At 39.1% G+C, this 12,691-nt stretch overlaps 2 protein-coding genes across 6 annotated transcripts in view; one reads left to right on the top strand and one right to left on the bottom strand.

Moving 5' to 3' along the window:
* LOC139109606 (O-glucosyltransferase rumi homolog) overlaps positions 1 to 12,691 on the top strand; it is a 37,259-nt gene that overhangs the window by 23,673 nt on the left and 895 nt on the right. The gene's annotated exons all lie outside the window — the stretch shown is intronic.
* The window catches only part of LOC139109585 (kinesin-like protein KIF13A), a 32,268-nt gene continuing 23,857 nt past the window's right edge, over positions 4,281 to 12,691 (bottom strand). For all 5 annotated transcript variants that reach the window (XM_070668747.1, XM_070668750.1, XM_070668749.1 and 2 more), the window contains 4 exons: positions 12,396 to 12,579; positions 12,112 to 12,306; positions 11,843 to 12,019; positions 4,281 to 11,756 (listed from right to left, as the gene is read on the bottom strand). In XM_070668747.1, the coding sequence (XP_070524848.1) occupies positions 11,668 to 11,756; positions 11,843 to 12,019; positions 12,112 to 12,306; positions 12,396 to 12,579 (645 nt within the window). In that variant the 3' untranslated portion in view covers positions 4,281 to 11,667. The remainder of the gene's footprint in view (positions 11,757 to 11,842; positions 12,020 to 12,111; positions 12,307 to 12,395; positions 12,580 to 12,691) is intronic.

The raw sequence follows: 12,691 nt of genomic DNA, 5'->3' as shown, positions 1-12,691 counted from the left end.
TCTTTTTCGCTAATAAACAGGAAGTGTGTGTTAGACAAATTATGTGTACGAGAGTCGTAGGCTGCGGAAACAAACCAGAGAATGAGCAGCTTTCATTAGCAGTGTGCCAGTATAAAAGCTACTCATTCTCTAAGCGTTTACATGAATGATTCATCGTCGCGCGATTAGTGGAAAAACGAATACACTCGGAAGTAACGTCCACCGTGAAATCAACTAAAAAAATGCTCTCTTACAAAGATCTACACTACCAATTAAATTTTAAACATACCAGACGTACTCCTGATGAAAAACTCGACGACGGTACGTCGTGGAAATCGTCCCGCGTAATCGGAACAGTGAATCATTTCTTTGAGTCGCATTCGAATTTTAGTTGGATGCAAATTGCACGACAGTTAAACAATTACACGCTCTTTTGAACGATTCTACCGTCCACGCTTCCTGACTAAGCTGCGAACAATATTTATAAAAGATTTTCAGCCCTCGCGTTGCCGTCCGGCATGCGCCGCGGAAATTCCGATGTACGTTGCGCGATAAATGCCGAAGGGTGACCGGTGAATCATCCAAGTATTCGCTCCCGGTAATCGTTCTACGTTAGAAGAATTGTCTTTGCTTCTCTTAAAAATCTTTTTACGAGCGAACGTGCGCGAATCGACGACGAAAACAAATTGCGCAATGTAATAACGTTAATCTCGATCGGCATGTAAGTTTTGCAAAATTTGACGACATATCCTGTTATCGTAATTTAAAACGAGAGTTGCCTCTTCTTTCTTTCTTTTTTTTTTTTCTCCACGCTGGCGGCCAGTTATGTAAATTTGAGCATAAAATCTTCCGCTCATACGAATGTAGGAAACTTTCGTGAGAAACCAAAGTTCACCTTTCGCGGAACTCACGTTATCGCTCGTAATATCCTATTATTCACTTTCTTACGCTCGATTATCCTTATTGCGTCGTCGGTACGTAGGCTTGCCCTCGAACCGCGGTAATAAATGATTCCTATGCGAATATCGTTCGCGTAATTATGCGCAGCATCGTATTTCCCTTTCCCGTTTGATTTACATGCGACACGATGGACCGTACGAAAGGCCACGGCACACCGATGCCAGATAATCGTTCACTCTGCGTATATCTCAATATAGATGTTTTTACACCATCTTCCTATTAGACTTGACGGATGATTCTTTAATTCCGCTGTTCGCGGCGGAATTTTAAAATTCTCCGCGACTATCGTATCCGCGTTACGCCGCCTTTGATCCGCGACTAGGTGAATCACTCGAGACTTTGCGCATCGAGCGTGAACTTTTCCCGAGAATTAAAACTCGTCTTAACTGGGTGGGGTGTCCTTAGTCTTCGCGAGATGTAGAAACTCCGAAGAGTTCGGGACCGAGAGCGAGAAAACAACGGATTTTTGACATTTCGCCAAAATGGTCATGTGTGCAGAAGAAGCGCGAAATAAATTTCCTCAGGCGACTGATCGCGAGGCTCGAATCTGACTTGCCCTAAGAATATCCCTTCGGGCGTCCTTCGCCAGGATCAAACCGGACCTGGTTGCAGTTAGAAAGACTTGTAACGGGCTTGGAAAAAAAATATAAAAAAATAAAAGTGTGACTAATCGAATTTTTCCATGTATCTTCGTATACGTGGAATGTGATCGTTCTTTCGATCGATGCTATCACGAAAGCATGCGACGTTACTCGTGCCTCGGAGATTTATGTACGGTCGAGTGACGGAAGCCGAAATGACTTATTTGCATTTGGGGAACCAATGTAACGACTCGCCGTGTACACGAATTGCATTTATTTATGAGAAAACAAGCTATTCCAAACTTTGTAACTATAAGCGGAGGAAAAAGAAAAAAAAAAATAATAACGTTTGAATCGAATTAATCATATTGTAATCACCTTGGCGACTTTGGCAAGCGTCACTTTGCGGTGGGACACATCTCTCTAGGTTTTCGAATCAAATAAAATTGCCGAAATGTCGTTTACTTTTTAGATCTCGATGACGAAAGAGGCGTTTGAATGTAAAGTAGCGCTATATTCGAGACGAAGAATGCGCCGCGATCGATTTCGCGATTCACACGGCTTTGTTGCAATTATTGCGGCGAGATTTCGCGATTCATACGATTTCAGTTCCACGCTTCGTTTCACGAAAATTGTCGCAATCGTCGGCGCTTGGTTTTCGCCTCGGCGTACTACACACTTTATTTATAGACTTGTACGCCGGGTGTTTTGCACAAAATTGGTACCTCCTTTTCTTATACCCTCGTTACGACGCGGCGACATTTATTTCGCGCTTTTATAATTCAATATAAATTTTTTTTTTTTTTTAACCGATCGCTAAAACGTAGTAGAAGTGAGAAAAAAAAGTGAAAATATGACGGTTTCACGTGTTATCTGTCGCGTTTCCTCGTACGTACGTGTCGATTACCATCCGCATTAACTTTTCCAGCAACTCGCTTTCTAAACTACCTACCCTCGAGAATGCATGACTTCTACTAAATATGATAATTATTTACGTCAAACTTCGCGGTATTCATTGTCTTATCAAAGAGCAGGCATTGGCGAACCGTTTCTTAAGAAAGAAAAAAAAAAAGAAAATAAAAAAAATCTCGAGCTATCGGGTTGATCCGGATTTCTTTGTTGCGCGCGTTTTCCCAGTCAACCGCTTGGCGAGTCACGTCGCGCGGGGTACGTTAATTTCGTCGTAGATTGTTGATAAAAATGAAGGGACAATAGCTGCGAGGCGCGTGTCGCAGACGCGCGTAATCTCCGAGAAAAATCCGGGGGACATTGTCTGGAAAAGACAGCGTCTGCATCGATGCGGGATGAACCGCCGCGGACTCTTTTGTCTACCTTTACGATCCGTTCGCACATGGCGTCACGAAAAAACCTCGCACTACGTATTTATACATTATAGCGCATATATTATGTATACTTCATCTACCAAGACAAGAGCAGACGGAGACGGCGGTCGGTGCTGACCATGGGTAGGTTCACTGATCCCGCCGTCTTCGGAGCGCGCGCTTTCTTTCATCGCGACGGGGCTTTAAGATGCGAAATATATGCCCGCGACTCGCTCGCGCCGAGGGAGCGAGAGCGAAAAAGACCGGGGAAACGAGAAGAAAAGGGCGACCTAAAGTCTTTCTTACACTCGAAAGAGAGAACACAAGCCGCGACGTGAAAGCAAAAGACGTGGATGCATTACATCCGAGTTAACTCCGCCGGCTGCTGAATGTCAATGTCTGAGGTGATTCCTGGAAGTGAAATAAGCCAACTTTGCCGGCTTGGCGTCTGGATCTCGTGGGAGAATTATAAAAATTATTAAACAACGTCGGCTTGAGTAACGCATAATTCTCGGTCTGGCGTTATCTTTCAAATCAACGTCGAAATGCGATTAACATTTTTTTATATTTTTCTTAACAGTGAGTAAACGAAATCAGGCCGACTGTTGTAACTATCGTAACGAAACAATCTTTTACAAACACGTGTCTTCGTGGTAATAAAATGCGACGGTCACGCGCATACAAAAATATGACTAATATACGCGTGACTGGATATTTGTCTTCTTGAAATTTGACCTACCGCCTCTTTGTAGACGTGGGAACTCTGGTGCCTCCAGTTGAGAGAATCAAAGAGATTCTTTTATTTAATTTAGACCGTTTCCCAGATTCGGGATCACGCGAAACCGTTCGATATTGCCGGGATATCGGGTTGCTGTCGTACGCCAATGACAGCGTCGTCATTACAAACGTCTAGGTCCTCATCGGGGCACGAATAGCGACTGTCAGGGCCGCTGGAGATATATTAATTGCAGACATCTCTCATCGATAAGCCCGCTCTTCGGCCGTAGGAAAAGAGTGCACGAGTGCACTCGGCCTGTGCATATTTCTGTTTGCGGTAGACTATAAGAGAAGGACTCGTCTTCTTTCTCGTTCCGAGGACAAAAAAGACCTTGAGAAATCCTCCAGCTAGAGTCACTCCGATGTTCCCGCAGGAGTCATTCCATTATATTTAAATTAGATGACTACATGCCACATTATTAAATCTGTACTTCTAATTCACACGTAGACGCGCCCTTATTTAAATGCTAATTAATGCGAAAGCACAGCAAAAAGATCCGTGGTGTTTCAATTTTTCTGCCGTTTGCCAGTCATTTCCGAGAGTTTGTTTTATCTTTTAGTTCCTCGTGCAATATAAACGAGTTATAATTTTTTTTTTCTCATGCAATGTATAAGTATGCTGCAAAACTAAGATAGAACGGTGCTTTAAAGTAGAAGAATATTATCGCTCGAAAATTATTTATTATCACACATATCGATATATACATACAATGAAGCGCAAGGTGCAGAACATATATAATAATAATAATAATAAACAATATAACAATATAATAATGATAACGATAATCATGCCAGTAATAATAGTTAATTAAACAAATTTGTACGCATTAAATGGTTAAATCAATCATATAGAACGCACACGGGTTTAAATTAAAATTCAATCATGCAATTAATTAATTAAACCGACAACTTAACGTTAACTTAATTGTACATAACTTATTTCTTACAATACAAGTATCACACTTTGCTCTAAACGATAAATAAACAAGTTGCCCAGCAAAACTCATATAGGTAATAAACTCGATGTGATAAAAAAATAAAAGTATTGAAATTGTACTTGCCTTAAAACCAATCTATATTGATTTGTTGTAACCGCAAAATTTCTTATCCGACGCGTAACAGACTCACAGCAAATTTTCTTAACGAGTCATGCAAAATCGCACACACTTAGAACATTAAATTATATTTTTATTATATTCATAAAAATTAAAATGTACACACCTTATTGTTTAAGTGATACCTGTTATCAGCTTCTATATGCATGTATCGCAGTAATGTATCGCGCGGTATTTAACAATAGAGGTATAGGTATTCTCTCGAGACGAAACGAGCTTACGAAATAAGCATACGACTTTTGTTCACATACGGGAGGATTTCGGAAAAAAGAAAGAAAAAAAAAAAGAGATAAAAACAGTAGAGGTGAATACGGTGATTTTCAGCTTACTTCAATGAATATTAATATTATTGACTGCTTATAAAATAATACTATTACACAATAATTATCCCTTGATTTTTTTTTACTTGACACAGTTCTATTCTTCGTTAATAGTAATTAGCTCTTGGCCTACGAGATCGAAAAGTACATTCTTGCTTTCGCGGTAAAGGATGCGGCAATGGTAATCGCTCGTGCAGCAGCGCTTACTGCAGCTACAAAAAAAAGATGAACAGCTTTCATTTGAATTAGAACGAGAAATACATGGAATATACTCGCTAGTTATAATTCTTTTATCTTACTTTTGTCCTTTTTTTTTCTTTCTCTCTCTCTCTCTCTCGCTCTCTCTCGAGTGCCGCTAAAGCAGGCATGCCCTAGTGCGTACGCGTGTGACTGGATGTGCATGTATAATCTACTTCATTATTACGACACGTATGGATGTGATAAGCACGTAATACGCGAAACAACGTGAACGATGTCTTTTTTTAATACTGTTTAATTCTTCAACACGCGGGACGCGCCCCATCTAATTCAATCGTAAGACTCGCAAAGAAAAAAAAAATCTCGAGCTAGAGCCTCGACGCTTCGAGCTTCCCCGCGCCGATTTATTTCTCGTTACTTTCAGATTGCGCGCGGCAAAATTTTGTCAGCTCGTCGAAGTAGTTAAATCGTGTTATCTAAAACAGGCGGCGTATTCACCGGCCGGGAAGAGACGCGAACGTGTTAAGCCCCGGGAAAAGAAGTACTTCTCGAATGTTAGAAATTTCCGTAGGACATATGATCGCGGGTGAATCGTGATTGCGGAATGTTCCATGCAAACACTCAGATAAGTAAACACCAATTTCGTATTACGCTAAAATACATACCAGCACCAGTGCACACCGAAGTACATACTAGTTGAATCTCTATCTAAGTTTCTAAATATTGAAAATTTCGATCGTGCTGCTGCGTGAATCCGACAATACAGCTTCGAATTGCTACGCGCGATGCTGATAAATGATTTAAAAAAAAAAAAAAAAGAAAAAAAGTAAACGTCACTTAAGCGCCTTCCCCGACACACCCCACGTGTTTTATACAATGTATCTGGTCGATTCGCTCTCGCAGCTTCGCTCTCGCAGCTTAGTACGTACGTACAATCGTTTATTCGACGATCTTTGTAAGAATTATTATTTGATTCGAAGATACATTCGGATATGTCGAGCATATCGGAATTAATTGCCAGCTAATTTTACAAGAGTCCCTAATTACTTGGAGAGATACAGTTTCGCATGTGGATAACCGCAAAGATACTTTTTACACCGATGAGGGTGACGTCGGAAAAAATCATTGTCGCGCTGTTTAACAAATATGCGGAGTACAGGAGTAGGTCCTTTCGCGATTACACAACTGTTGAACGGCGTGTACTCGAGGTCGATTATTTTCCTGTTAACGTCGCCGACACCCCTCCGGATAATATCATATGTGCATTCGATACCGCGGCTAAATTGATATCGCTTTCTCGTCTTGCAGCAACGCAACGACTAATTAATTATTTAAGGGGATGTATTAGAGCAGTCGTTTAATTTGTACGTTATGCAATATAAATTGTGAGAAGATTCCTTATCTAGCGATTAAATCGAGAATCAGTCGAAAGTAGTGAAATGATATATATAATTGTACGCGAGAGGCTGCGGAGAGGCCCCCGTCGAGAAGAAATAGGAAATAAGCATATTCGTAAGCATATTCGTGATTAAATTTTTTTTTTTTTTACGAGTTATATGGAATCATTGTTATACGAATCATTGACAGTCAACGTCCTACGAGTTACTTTTGTATGGTGTTTCGAGGCTTCATATATGCGAACACCTCAAATGCGTATATTTGGTGAATACAAATCGGCTAGATACCTTTTTTTTTTTATTTTTTTTTCTTTTTTTTTTCGTTTGTTTGTTTGTCTTTAATCACACGATGCAAAAATAGGCTTTCCTATTTCCGGTTATCTACAACCAGATCAAACGACATGGCGCATCCTATCGACCTACGGAGAACTTCTGAAATCCTTACGCTTAATCTAGTATCGACTGTATCGTTTCGTTATTTCCGGTAGAAGCTTTACATTTACTTAGCATATCGACTGAATCGCTAATCGAACTGAAACTATCTACATCGCAGCTATCTTTCGCCGGACAAAATTTCGCTCGACTTTGATTTTACGCGTCGCTCTCCCGCGCTAAATCCCTTTCCCTCCGTAGAGCGCGTACAACATTTGACGAAGTAGATGGAAACAAGATCGATTCGAGGATTCGTTCCATTTCTTTTTTCTCTCTCTCTCTTTTTTTTTTACTTTTTCTTTTTGGTTTTGTCAAAGTGTCCAGGTATCCGTTTGATTCGGGCAACACACCGTACAAGGCTGATTCCTCGTCTCGATTGATCAGAGCCACATCAGCGTAAAGACCTTTCGAAATGTAGAACAATATTGTATGTATATTGCTATGAGGCGTTACACTTTCGCGACGTGCATCTGTAATTCGGGAAAAAGAGACCGTCTACGGCGTATAGGTATTTTTTTCTACACGTATCGTGAAGATCCATCAGGCACATCATCGACTCGACGATGCGACTCGGGGATCGCTTCGCTAGACCTTCTCGAAAAGGGAAGAGCTCGGAGCCACGGCGGTTTACAAAGTATTCGCGTCGAGAAGGGGTGAATCAAACGGATACGATACAAATATGTTGTTTCTAGCGAGTGGACGACTAGGTTTTGCAACGGATTGAGAGACGGACGCTCGCCGGGACGTTCACTTTGCAGCCGCCGGAAATCTTCCTCACGTCGATCGGATTATACTTTAAGGATATATGAAAATAATCCCATCACGGCGAGGGAGATTTTTTATTTATTTTTTTCTTTTTTTTCCCTTCCGAAACGGCTGCGAAATAAATGCCCCGCCGGTCGATCAACGGACAGTCGTCGTCGGCGTCGCGGATTGACAATTTCTTCTATTTAATTACATCGAGTTAAACGCGTGAGAGAATTGTCGTGAACCTAGCCATGTGTGTAATGTCGTCGTGATAGATACAGCCTACTACTTAACGTGATTAGAATAAATGAGGAGGAGAGACAAAGCACGTGCTCACTTTGCTAATTTTTTTTCTCTCTTACATTATTGTGTTCTTACAGTATTGTGTCGATAAACGTACAAGGACGAACACGAGGGTTTTTGCCACTCGTTCTTCGCACGCATACTTTGTCTTCGTTATTATTTTTTTTTTCTCTCTCTCCCTCTCTCTTTTTTTTCTCTCTTTATATATTACATTAAAATATAACCACCAATCTCGAGGCTTACGTTGTACATATATACGTGTAGGTTTTACATCAGCGTGAGAGACCGTTCGAACGGTCTTCGCCGCGAAGACGGTTCAAGAAGAGCTCCGAATTTAATGTTACACGTGCCTTCGCACTTTTTTCTTCACCTTAATTGACGATAATGAAAGCGTGGTCGCTGACAAACGCGGCCGACAAGACACTTGGGAGGAACAGCGTTGAAATTTCGCGAAAAAGCATAATTACGCGTTTAATTAAACGTATCGTTAGTTAAAAAAAAGTTTTTTTATTGAAAAATAAAATTGCGTTACTGTATAATATTGTATACAGTTGTTGATACCAATTTCTTTTTATTAAAGAAAAAAATATATGATTCCTTCTTGACGGTCTTGTCGACGCGGTTTTTCAAATTATTGTGTCGATGCGCTCGCAGTGTTTTTGCATATATATTTTTTTTTTTTTTTACTCGCGTGTCACGAAGAAGCGCGATCGAAAATTATCTGTTCGAGCTGTATCCTTCGTTAAAGCCGCGTTTGTGTCGCTGATAATTGCACCAACGAACGGGTTTAATTAATCGTTCGGGAGACGGTTTCAAACTTTGAAACAACTTGCTTTTATTTTAATTTTTTTCTTTTTTTTTTTTGGAGTCACGTATAATACTCTGTGCTCGTGGACACGAGGATAGAAACGAGAGAACAGCGTGAACAGCAAAAATATCGGTTGGTTTCACAGCCATAGTTAGGAGACACGGTTTAAATCATGGACCCTCCCGTCCGCGACCCTTTAAAAAATTGGACCGTGAGCGCGAGCGATCATGTCATTCGCGGCGATCGCGGATAACGTTAAACTCGGAAGTCTTCTTGAGACCACAGCTCGTAAAACCGATTGGTCGAAAATATATTCTAGAATCATTTAGGGTACAAAGTATAGCATGAACGATTATCTTTAGACAATTGTAACGGTAAAAATGGACATTGTCTTATTACGGGATGGAATAGGCTGCGTAAGCTCTCTCATGTTAAATGCTCCGCTGCAGTTTCTTGAACATTATTTCTCCCGACAACAAGAAAAGAAATTCAAACATCGACCAGTCTCGTAAGGCTGCTAAGATTTGAAAAAAAGTAAAAAAATAATTAAAAAAAAAAAAAGATTTGTTCCGTTTCCCCCTTCACTTTCTATTTAATTTACATTTGCTTTCGTGTTGTCCCCTCGGGTTTCCGTTTGTGTTGTAGAAAAGAATAGTATTACGTTCGACATAGTATCTTACAAGGGTTTGCAGGAAAAAGATTTGATATTCGAGAATTGATCGATAAACGTATCAAATGGAAATTCTGTACGATTTATCGGATTTTTCCGTTTTTACGCCTCCGCGTGTCGGACATCCCGTTCGCATCCGTAAAGTAGGAAGAGCATGATCTTGCTTTACGGATTATGTACGAGTGCCAATGCGTTGAGCGATGCACAAATGCAAGTGTCAATTATGTTGTACCAAGAACCGAAGACGCGTAATGATCAATAATTGCAAGAATTTATTAATATTATGCCAGGCAGGCATAGTAGTATCACTGTGACACGTGGACTCTTAATTTGTATTTCTTCCTCAACAATCTCGATTACTAAAAATGGACAGATGCCGCCAGCTAATTGCAAGGTTTCCTTCTCGCAGAGGTAATTGTTATTTACGTACATAAAACCGGGTAGATTGTCTGCCACGATAAGGAAACGTTGCGCTGCAGCGATTATTATTAATATTATTATATTCCATAAATATTACACATACAGTAATATACTCATTATTGGTAATACAAGTATTGTTCTAATTGGACAGGAGTTGTTTTCACAATTTGGGCGAATGTACGAGTTATCTTAAATATTAATTGTTTACTTTTTGTTTTTTTTTCTTTTTTTTTTTCTTTTTCGTATTTCTTTACGACACACAATTTATGTTTCGTAAAGTAAGAGAAAAATATAGTATAATTTTCGCCGTTTGATTTCACGCAAGATGGTGATTACACGTAATGGCTCTTGAACAGCTAAGTAAATTTAATACTCCGAGAGAAAAGAACTTCGTTAAAAAGCAAATCATGTTACAAGATACGAAATATATATATTAATCGTCCGCTTTGACATCCATGCTGTGAGTGGATAAAGCGATATATAATGTGGGTAACCCAAATATCTATCAAAAAGCTAGATGAATATAGCGTTACGCAATACGATGTAAAACAAGCTCATTTATTTAGTTTCTACTACTTAAATCTACAAACGTAATATTGCAACTCTATTTAGACATTGTACCTTTGGATTTGCAATTTGTCTCTTAAAATAATTAACAACAGCGTTTAAGAGCCAATTTCCAATTTCCAAAAATGCAAAACGTAGTTAGAATGCAGTATATATAAATTAAGGCGTGTCATGTTCACGTGATGGGATAACGGTGACGAGAAATGTATATTACAATAAAAAGGAACTTAACGAATCATTCTAAAAAAATACAATATATATGAAACAACTGTATACATATAAAATCTTTAAATAATCTGCATAACGCGGTAAAATATATGTATGCAAAAAAATGTTTTTCGACATTTGTCCTATCATTGGGCACTTTTCCGGCCTGTAAATTACCGAATGGTAATTTTGGAAAGTGTATCGTCCAATGATTTGTAAAAACGCCAGGATTAAAATCGGTATATTATCGTGTCTATTATGTCGGTACGGACCAATTTCATAAATATAAAATATCGTTATGTGGAATATGTACATTAAACTATAGTTATCGTGTAACGTTTTAGATTGATATATCGATAGCAAAGGAAAGATGACTTTTGATTTGATAGTTTAGTATAATGTACAATTAAATCGCAAAGTATATTTCCTCTAAAACATAAATGGTTCGTAATTTGTTTTTAATAAAGTAAATTTGTGGAATGCTCGTAAGTCAATAAGCGTCGTAACTGACTTCCGATACATGGCGACATGTATTATGCACGGGTCAATTATACTACTCCCTTTCCCTTATGCTCTTTTTTTTCTTCGCGATACCTTCTTATCATTCTACCCTCCCTTAGCCGAATAGCGAAGAATGCTTATAGGACAAGTCGAAAATATCCCATGCTTCGTGCGTTTAGTAGACATTAATGAATTAATATTTGAAATGTTACTTTATAATCATTTCAATAATCAATAGCTGCCCTAATGTCTAAAGGACTGAAACATTGCTGCTACATATATCATATAGGCATGTAGCATTTAGGATATTTATGTCGTGGCTTTCATTAACACGAAGTAATGGTGAAGCAGTGTGTGATCCATTTACTTGCCGCGTGGAAAAGAACGTGTACCTGTAGTAGAGAGGCCTTCCCCTCGACTGCGACTTCGGTGCAAGGAATGTAATCCTTCGCCTAAAATGCAATATTGTTATTTAAATATTATTTCAGCAATAATGCATTTTTCACTCAACATAATAAAATAATCACTGCGACATTACCTTTACTAACGCTCCTGCGCATTGATGTGGATGGTGTTGGTGTAGGTTCTTGCTTGGTATAGCTTCTAAGTGCTCTTCCTCGTCTGTCTTGAATTAGTTTATCCATTTTAACGAATATACCACATTTGGATCGACATGTGAAATACCTATGGCCATTGACAGCACCATCGTTTTTGCCTATATAACATTAAAGTATGCACACAGGTTTAAAATGTATTTATAAAGTTTTTATAAAAAAAGGGAAGGAAAAAAAAAAGAGATTTTTATACCAGTCGGAGCATCAAGTTCAACTCCTATCCAGGTTCCCGATGCAAATTCTGTGGGACCAACGTATGCTATAACTCCGGAATAGCTATAAGGACGAACCAAAACTGATTCACCAACAACGATCCAATCTGGTAGAGGAGCTTCAACTCGAGTTAAATCATGCTTTGAACCAAATGCTGAACTTTTATCGTCATCCCCTACAAAAAAAAAATTTTTAACATTGTAAAAAAGTACGAAATTATATTGTCGAAAAATGTATGAGAGTAGCTGCTTAAATTTACGCTACCGTCGATTCTTTCCGAAGAGCTGTTGTCGCCATTTTCATATTGCATATTAGGTTGTAACGTTTGCTCCAAATGTACTGCAGCCTTACTCTCAGAAAGTTGTGGACGGACCATAGGAAACGAAGCTCTATGCTGCGAACTGGTAGGCCTTCCTGTACCGTTTGAAGTTTTCCTTCTTCGCACGACCTAATTAAAAATATATGATTTATTTATCTATTGCTTGCATAGTTCAGAGAAAATTATTTTTGCTATTTTTCACTAGTAGCCCTTTCTTTCTTCGTCTTATATTATGTAAAAT

The sequence above is a fragment of the Cardiocondyla obscurior genome, linkage group LG18 (genome assembly GCF_019399895.1).
Source record: "Cardiocondyla obscurior isolate alpha-2009 linkage group LG18, Cobs3.1, whole genome shotgun sequence".
NCBI lineage: Eukaryota > Metazoa > Arthropoda > Insecta > Hymenoptera > Formicidae > Cardiocondyla > Cardiocondyla obscurior.
The sequence above is the reverse complement of the archived record's forward strand: the minus strand, read 5'-3'. Positions and strand labels throughout refer to the sequence as shown.